General features: G+C 48.6%; 1 protein-coding gene across 1 annotated transcript; it reads left to right on the top strand.

Annotated features, from left to right (window-relative positions):
- The first annotated feature begins 7204 nt into the window (after positions 1-7204).
- LOC4343771 (haze protective factor 1) lies at positions 7205-8384 on the top strand. Its single transcript, XM_015790335.3, has one exon. It carries the CDS (start codon positions 7265-7267, stop codon positions 8144-8146), a length of 882 nt encoding a protein of 293 aa, XP_015645821.1. The 5' UTR covers positions 7205-7264; the 3' UTR covers positions 8147-8384.
- Positions 8385-9471: the final 1087 nt, after the last annotated feature.

Genomic DNA, 9471 nt, shown 5'->3' with positions numbered 1-9471 from the left:
CTAGTTTCTTCTCTCCTCCGGTCTTCAGTTTGTCGTTCTTGCGTCTCAGTGCGTCGTCCGCGTGAGCGCATTGATTGACAATTTTGAATAATCTTCGAGTAGTCGTGACACACCTCGTTGCCAACTCCTAGGTAGTATAGCGATCTCTGACACCGGACTTGAAGGCGCGGATTACAGAAGCGTCGGTGATTTCGGGGATTGTATTTCTGCACTCACTAAAGCGCCGAACATAATCCCTCAAGGATTCACCCGGGTTCTGTGTCAACGCATGTAGGTCGTCTTCGATCGCGTGACGCTTGTAAGCTCCTTGGAAGTTGGCGACGAACTGCTGCCACAGGTCTGCCCACGAAGAAATCGAGTAGGGCGGGAGATGCATCAGCCATGAACGTGCAGAGCCTTTCAATGCAGTTGGCAAATAATTCGCCAATGCGTTGTTGTCTGCTCCAGCAGCGTAGAGTACTGTGGAGTAAACCTGAAGGAATTCTTCTGGGTCGGTACTCCCATCGTACTTCTCTATTGCTCCTGGTCGGAATCTCTCAGGCCATCGGACATCACGCAGCGAACGACTGAAAGCTCTACACCCAGCACTGGGGGCAGTGGGTTGTCGGCGATCGTACGTCCTTCGTGGATGTCTATCTGATGATGAGGATGAGGAAGATGACGACGATGACGATGGGTCACTTGGTTTCGGTGTACGATTACGAGGGCGTCGGCCAGGTTCTCGAGAATCCTGTCGTCGTCTCCTGTTGCTGTCCCGGCGCCGATCTCCATCGTCGTCGTCATTATGGCGGCATCCTCGACTAGTATCGCCCAGCACCCGTCGTTCGCGATCATCGTGATCGTGGCGGTTATCATGGTCTCGGTCTTCGCTCGAACGGCCTCCTCGTTCTTCGTTATCGTGACGTCGTGAAGAGACGCGATGTCGGGAATGGTTCTCGTTGTCTCGTGCGCGTCGCGCCTCTCGGTGGCCATTCAGGTGATCGCGGAGATCGCCGGTGCCACGAGGTGAAGGGGTGGCTCGATGAGGCGATTCCCGCTGTTCAGGGTTTTCGCCATCAGCACCGCCAGTTGGTGGCCATTCCGGGTGCGCTGCAGCAGCGGCCTCTTCGAACGCGTTGCTGAGGTTAGTCACTGATTCCCGTAGCCGTTCTGTCCACCGTGCGAGATCGTCATTCTGAACGGGATCGTAGGGGGTTTCCCTCAGTATTGCGTTGACGGCCCTGATGTGCTGGGCCGGTGTAGTCACTTGATTTTCCGCTTCCGCGTTAGCGCGCGCTGACGTGCCGGTCCCATCGATAGCCAATACCTCGCGTGGCGTACTTGTCGAGATGAGCCATAGTCTTCGAGCAGGTGCAGGACTGACGGTTCGTGGGGATCGATGTCGATTACCCCCAACGAATCGATCTGATATCAGCGTTGCTCCTTGTTCCTTGTCCTCATCCCTGAGGGGGATACGTGACTGCTGGACCTTAGGAGGTGACGTCTTCATGGCACTGAGAAAGACCTTGCAGCTCGAGAGGTCGTGATTCTTTGTCTTGTGAATAGGACAATAGACATCACGAGTTGGAGAAGTACGCTGAATTCCACGCTCTTTGCAGGCATGAATTTCAGCGTGGACGTTGAGAAAAACCCAGCAGGCTTGCAAGGTGTGTTTTCTGGTTTTGTGGATAGGACACCAGGACCTTGTCACCTCGGAAGTCATCCTCGCCGGCTCGTGATTCTTGTCGGAAAGACAAGGTTTGGCCGCACTAGGATCCTTCTCGGGCTCGGATGTCGTCGACGTTCCGTTCTCCGCTTCGGCGGGAGGATCCTTCGACATGGAGTCGTCTTGGGTTCTAGCCACTGCGTTCTTGCTTCCGGTCATTGATGGACCAGACGAGATCGGCACCGTGGTGTAAACCGGGAAGACGATTTCGCCGACTTGAGTCCACACCAGCATTGTTGAAGCAGGAACTCCTTTGTTGAGGTTGGTGTTGACGCTGTTGTCGACGAAGCTGGATGACATAGTAGTAGAACCTTGAGCACCAAGTCCCCCTACCTGGCGTGCCACTATCGACGGGGGATACCCGTAGACCGGATATAGAGGGTACTGGGGTACGCTGGTACGAGGATCTACGTAATACGACATCAAGCAGACAAAAAACAAAGATTATACTGGTTCAGGCCCCTTGATAGGTAATAGCCCTAATCCAGTTGATATGGGATTATATGATGGAAACCACAGATTACAGAGAGAAAAGCAGAACTCGATGATACCGATGAGATCGTAATCGAACAGGTTCGATTAGATCTCCTGGCGACTTGGCTCCTGTAGGCTTCAACTCCGTAGGATGTGGTGGATGTGCTGACTATGAGATTCGATGCCTTAGGTCCTCCCGAGGGGTCCCTTTTATATCGCAGGTCAACTAGTCTCCAAGTAGGACTCGGAGACATCGGACCCGGCACGATACAATGACGACCCAGTTCTGTCCGAGTAGGACTCCTTCCATCTGTGAACTCCATGATGAATTTCCTTAACGTATGCTGAAAACGTCCTTATACGCGCAAGTATACCATATCGATATGTGACGTATATCGAAGGGTAGAGGGTATACCTTACCCGTAACCCTGACAGTTATCCAACCCAACCAAGCTCTGAACCACTCATAGGTTAGTTTAAGGCTCTGGTTTCTCTCAAGGTAACACTTGCATGGGTCACTTTGAGTACCGAGAGATAAACAAACACATCAACAATGCATCACTCTTAATAGTACGGAATTCGTATACTCAAATGCAAATAGGAAATCTATACCACTAGGAATGTTTTCTTGTCATCTTCTTGCTTTACCTTGACAGTTGCCAACACCAACGCCATCTCACTACTAGGACTATTCTCACCTATAACTCATTAAGCACATTAATCCAAAATTGACTATATATTTGTCTTGATCAATGACCACTTTGGCTTTTGGCTTGATGTTCATCAACGAATTACATCCTATTGATCTTCGGCATTCCATCTTGCGCTCTTCAAATAATTGATGTGGATTACTCATGGCTTCAAATGGCCTCGCACGATCCATCGTGACAAAGTCTTTGCTCGCCCTTCACCACCAGATTGAGTCCATCGGCGCCAAGCCTCTTGCTTTCCCTTCACCTCCTCATGATCCATTGTAGCCGAGTCTTGATTGCCCTTCACGATCTTGCCATATATAGCCACTCATACCCCGTGTCCCCGTATCGTCAATATCTTTACTTGCTCCTCATCAAGCTGTAATGTCCATCTTCTACCTTCAATCTTTCAGCTTGATGTCGGAACTCAACCTAATATCTTCCAACATGTGTTGTCATAAATCACCAAAATAATCACCACACTCTTAGGGTAATAGATCTTCCAATCTCCTCTTACAAAGGCAATTCTAGGGAATAGATCTTTCAGGCTGCACCCCCTCCTCTATAGCCGCATCTTGCCGCCTCGCCTCCATATGGACCAAGCCGAGTCACGACGCATCCAAGCTCTCGTTGTTATGTTGTAGTTTGCTCTCCTCAACCTCTGTGGAATCCACTATCGGGGTGTCAGATCTAGCCACATTGATATCGGATATGGCAACCTACTATTGTTGTCATTGTCGGCCACCTTGCGCCACCTCCGCCCCAGCCATCGACCCAGTACACCTCAGCTCTCAAAAAGCACCAGATCTAGTCGTCGAGTTCAATAGTGAAGCCACCACGCCGCTTGTCATCGTCACTGCCACCTAATCTCCATGGCGGAGCTAGGAGGCAAACGGGATATGTTGCCACCGTATCGTTCCGTGCGTGGTTTCTGGTGGCATCGAGACGGAGGAGGGAGGGTGGTGGTGATGACGACTAGGGTTGAAGCCCCCCCCCCCCCTTCCCCGGTGCGGTTGTCTACACGGGGGGCGATGTGAGAGGCCAAGTCAGTATAAAATAAAGTCTTTGTAGGATAGAGGTTGTACTGATATGTGTTCTTGCTTGCGGGTGTTTGGATTATCACAGAGAAAACTCACCATGTGCAGTAGAACTTATTGGTAAGTATTGAAGCGGCTCCGATTTAAAGCTAATGGAGGTATATGCGGTAAGCGGGACACATGCACCGTATGTCTATGTCATGAGGACTCACGTAGACCAACAATTTCAAGCACCAACTTTGGATGATTGGATCCATATATATGACTATATGAGTCATGACATATTTCTAAAATGCTTTGTCCAAACCAGTCAAACCTTGAAAGTTTTTACCAGAAGAAATTAGCGACGTCGAGACTAAGCACATTCGCCATTGATGAAACGTTTCGTCCTTGAGTTCTCGTTAATTTTTTACCCAATGTTTAACCATTCGTCTTATTCAAAAAATTTATGTAATTATTATTTATTTTATTGTGACTTGATTCATCATCAAATGTTCTTTAAGCATGACATAAATATTTTCATATTTACACAAAATTTTTAAATAAAACGAATGATCAAACGTTGGTCGAAAAGTCAACGGTGTCATACATTAAAATACGGAGGGAGCACTACTTACTAGATTGAGTTTTGACGTCATATGTCCATATTGCTCATTCGGGCTTCCGTCATTCTCAGCCGCCAACCATCTCCCCCAAACCAGAATAATTGCTACCTCTGATATGGGTTGACATGTTCCCAGCCCAGTTTCACAAACCCAACATGAAATCGAAAAAGTCTAATTTAGTTCCCTTTGTAAATGTCAGATCTAATTCATATCTTTCAACCACAAACCTGGTTATATCGATTTTTCCAACTATTAAAACCGTGCAAAATGACTCTCTCAACTATTTTGAACGTGACGTCCACATAGTATCCCAATCATCGGAGAAATAAAAAATAGACATGAGCCCCACATGTAAGTGGTGAGTGAAAGAAATATGAAAATTATGGGGTCCACATTGCCACATGTTAGCACTCAACACCCACTCATTCTTTCTTCGCTGTTTCGCACGGACAGGTGCAAGAACTACAGTAGGCAAGCCGGCGCAGGTCCGCTCAACACTGCTTCCCACTGAGGAAGCGGTTTTGTAGTTGAGGGATAAAAAAATAAAAATCATATCCAACCTATATTTTTGAGGGTGTTAAATTAGACTTTATTCGGTATGCAATTGTTTGCTTCAAATGGGCCTCACTTTGAACCTTGTTTGATTTTAATGGCCCATGATTGGCACTGCTTATGGGCTCAGAATCTGCCCAATCAAAAATTCATAAGGCTTATTCCTGATGCATTCCCTGAGCAATACAGCAAAAACTAGCAACAAAACAAACTGGATCCTTCGTTGGCAGTAGGACCGTAGGACGGTAGGAGTAGTAGAAGTAGTTGGCAGTTGGTACAGTACAGCCGCCTGCAACTGCAATGCAATGAACTGAGCTTGTGAAACAGTGAAACTGCACACTTTTTGCACTGCATCTCACCAGTCACCAGACCAGGTAACTGCTATTGCAGCAGCTGCAACAAGAGCAGTCAAAGGACGACATGAATACAGCTAAAGAGCCGAGCTCTCGATTATGAGGTCACGGGCGCAAAGGAGCTTGAGCTGAAACTGCAGCTGCTGGATGCCCAATTAATGAAGTGATTTGCAACTCCTAACCATCAACTAATCCGCAACGATCGTGATTTGCTAGGATTAATCCCTTTCCTGCAGGTCTCTTCGCGGCATAATTAGGTGACGTTAACGCTGACCGGCTTCCCCCTTTTTCCTGGGACAGTTGCAGAGGTGCCGTTCAGACGACGGTAAAAATATACTAAAACGACAGATTTTCCCTGATTTCGTCACCGCGAATCGCGTCACCGTGATGTCGATGCGTTTGATTCGGCGCAGTTATGCAACAGATTTGAGGTTTTGTACGTAATCATGGCTCATTTACTCGAGTAAATTACGCCGATACAGGGCGCAATTGGTAAGCTCTGGTCGTGAAATTTTTACTGAGTTCTGACGCAATGGGCTTGGACTGGGACGGTGAAACGTATTCGTTGTTGTGCCAGGACAAAGAGATGCGAGATGCGTCATGGGTTATTCTGAATTGTTGCTGTTGTTGATTCGGAGGAAACGAAGATGGAATTGCGTGTTGAGGCCAGATGGAAGGGTCAGAGCAAGCAGGACAACATTTTCATTTTTGGGCTGATTGGTTTAGGTATGGAGGAAAGGACTTGTTCTGTTGTTGGATTGCAGGAGCATTTTAATATGACCAGTGGACGAATCTTCTGAATTTTAAATGGGGATGGGTGTAATCAGGCAGGATCATGGTAGTTATGGTAGTGAAGAGTGAAATGCCATCTCTACAATAAATGTTGTTTCTAGCGAAATGTACGTTCTCTTGGAAAAATTTCTGACCAAAATATATGACCTTGTTTTTCCTCTATAAATCAAACAATTTCACATGAAAATTCTATGCATTTTTTCACATAAATTAAGCTCTCTATCTCTCTGTTATGAGATAGGAGTAATGTTTTTTTTAAGAATCTGTTTGCTCATATAAACTCTACTGGCTTGATTCTAAACTTGGGTGGGTGGTTTCCGTTACCACATCCTGTTGATAAGCCCGTTACCGTGATAACTGACCTTTAGGGAGACCTTGTTTCAACTATCACTCTGGTTATGGAATTGTGTTTTTTTAAGAATCGGTTTGCTATGTAAGTTAATGAATTTCATGCAAACTCTACTAGCATGATTCTAAACTTGGATAGGCGGTTACCGTTATCGCACCTCATTGATAAGCCTGGTTACCGCGGTAACTGATGTTAAGGGAGACCTTGATTTAGACTCTCTCTTATTACGCAATTATGCTTTTTAAGAATCTATGTGCTTATATAAGCTTGTGAATTCCATGCAAACTTTACTAGCATGATTCTAAACTTGGTCCATACGTTACACGGTTTCCGTTACCGTATCCCGTTGATAAGTCCGGTTACCGCGATAACCGACAATAATGAAGACCTTTGACTTGGATTTGAGCTAATGAGACAAGCATTAGTAGCTTCCAATCCAGATGATATCCTTCCATGTTTGTACCAACATTGACCAATGATGGCTACCAAGTGTACTAATGTACTGACATTTTCTTAGGGCCCCAACAACATAAAATTGACCGGAGTAGACCACCTCATCAGTGTGGGCCCAGCGGCGCAGCCACCACAAAATCCCCTGCGTGTCTTCCGAGTTTTAAAACCGAACAGCCAAAAAGAAGACCAAAGGGAAAAAAAATCTGACCATTTCTTGATTTCTTCTTCTCCCTTCTCTCTCTCCATCACTCCATGGACCAAGAGAAGCATCAAGCCATGGCCGGCGCTGCCGACGCCGCCGCCGGCGGTGGCTCTGTTGCGAAGGACACGGGCGACGATTTTGAGTTCTGTGTACTGTCGTCCGGTGGGCTCGTCTCTGCCGGCGCCGGCGCCGCGGCGGCCGACATGTGCGTGGCCGACGAGGTGTTCTCCCAGGGGAAGCTGCTGCCTCTAAGGCTCTCGTCGGCGGCGGCTGGCGATGCGGCCGGGCTTGGTGTTCTGCCGCGGTCGGAGTCGGTGGCGTCCACCGTGGGGTTCGGCTCGCGGTCCGACAGCCGGAGCGCGAGCTCCAGCGGCAGCAGCAGCGGCTGCGTCAGCCGGAGCGAGTCGTCCAAGAGCGCCTCCTCCGACCACTCCGCCGCGCATCCGCCGCCGCAGCAGCAGCAGCAGCCGCGGCGGTCTCTGTCGAGCAGCCTGTTCTACGCGCACCCGAGCCCGTCGCCGCAGCTGCGCACCCGGCCGCCGCGCCGCAGCACCGGGTCGGCTCCCCCGCCGCCGCCGGCCACCGCGTGGGGCATCTTCCGCCTCGGCGTCGTCGGCGCCCCGGACGTGTACCCTCCACGCTCCACAGATTCCAAGAACGCCGCCGCCGCAGCAAAAGTCGGCAGCAGCAGGAGCGCACGGTTCGAGCCGGCGAGCACCGCCGCCGACAAGAAGCATCCGGTGGTGGGTCTCTTCGGCGACAGCTTCGGGTGCAAGTGCTCCCCCGACGTGGTGGAGCCAGTCACCTTGCCGGCGGCGGCGAAGAGGGCCAAGGCCAAGAACAAGAACAAGGCCGGCGACAAGAAAGCTCAGAGTGTTCGTCGCAGCAGGATCCTGGACTGGTTCGAGGAACTAACCATCACCAAGAAGTAGTAAATCTTTCGCGTAAAAGATCGTGTAATTTTTTTTTCTCCGAGTTACTCTGTGATCAAGGTAACATCATCATTTTAGTTCTTAAATTTCGATCATTAGAATTTCATTCCTCTGATTAACCGGCCGCAGTCCTTAAGACATAAGTTTTCTTTCAACTTGTTTTGTACAGATTACCCTTAATCCGTATATTAATTACCTTCGGAATTGTCGCGATGACACCTGCAGAGGTCGCAGTATATATTCTTGTTTCAGATGTCGTTTACTTTTCTTTTTTGTTTCTAGAACCTTACACATTATCTCATCAGTCATCACCGTTCGCGTGTTGACGCTTGTCGAATTGTCTATACGGCGCGAGATACCACTGGTGTCACGTCGAAGCGAAATAACCGCGTCGGGTTCGGGTTCGGGTTCTTGTCCTCCTCAAATAACCAATTTACGAACCCACTACTTATATCAAGTAATAACTCATAATAATTTTTTATGTTATGGTTAGATTTATCGTATCTATAGATACATGTGAGACGATTCATAAACCTATTTACAGATTAAATTGATAGGTAACTTATGAATCAATCTGCTAATTACCTATTTATTTTACATGTAAGCGAGTTCTCATAGGTTGATCCGCTTGCATTCCTATCGCGAGTGGAGACGGGGACAGCCACGCGTGCACAGCGTAACGTACAATTACGTGGTGTTGCCGCCTACCACCGAGCACACGGCAGCAGCGAGCAGCCGAACCGAACGCGTGGTTCCACCGCGCGTCGCCGGAATTTGCGTGCCGACGGCGACCGCCCGCGGGTCGGTGCGGTGCAGCAGAATCCGCTCTCCCGACGGCGACGTACACACGGCGTCCATCCCTTTCCCAAAATCTCACCTGGAACGCGAAAAAACAAAACGAGAAAAAGGCCACTGTAGCTGGCTGGCTGGAGCTCATGTGCAACGCATGCATTGTCTCGCCGGTTGGTTCGTGCTGCACTGCGTATTCACTCTTCAGATACTTGTGGTTTTTTTTGTTCCTTTTTCCTGCGTAGATCGAGATTAGGTGAGGTGAGCGTGAGCGATTCTTGGAGCGGTTCGTGAGCTTTTCTTTCGACGATTAGGATTAGCTCATCCAACCTCACCTAATCTCATATCCTTTTGCACGGCATTTTGGGTCGCTACTTTCTGAAAAAAAAAGGTTGTTGTTGCCACATACTACAGCTTGGTGGTCGATCTCATGGCTTGCTTGCCGGATCCAAACTTTAGTGGAAAGAGAGATGCCCAAATGTGCACGTCGTTTCTCACCTGATGCCTTTTCGTTTGCCACTTTGCCGGGCCAGTGA

This window comes from Oryza sativa, chromosome 7, assembly GCF_034140825.1.
Source record: "Oryza sativa Japonica Group chromosome 7, ASM3414082v1".
Lineage (NCBI taxonomy): Eukaryota > Viridiplantae > Streptophyta > Magnoliopsida > Poales > Poaceae > Oryza > Oryza sativa.
Note: the sequence above shows the minus strand (reverse complement) of the source record. Positions and strands in the feature narration are given on the sequence as shown.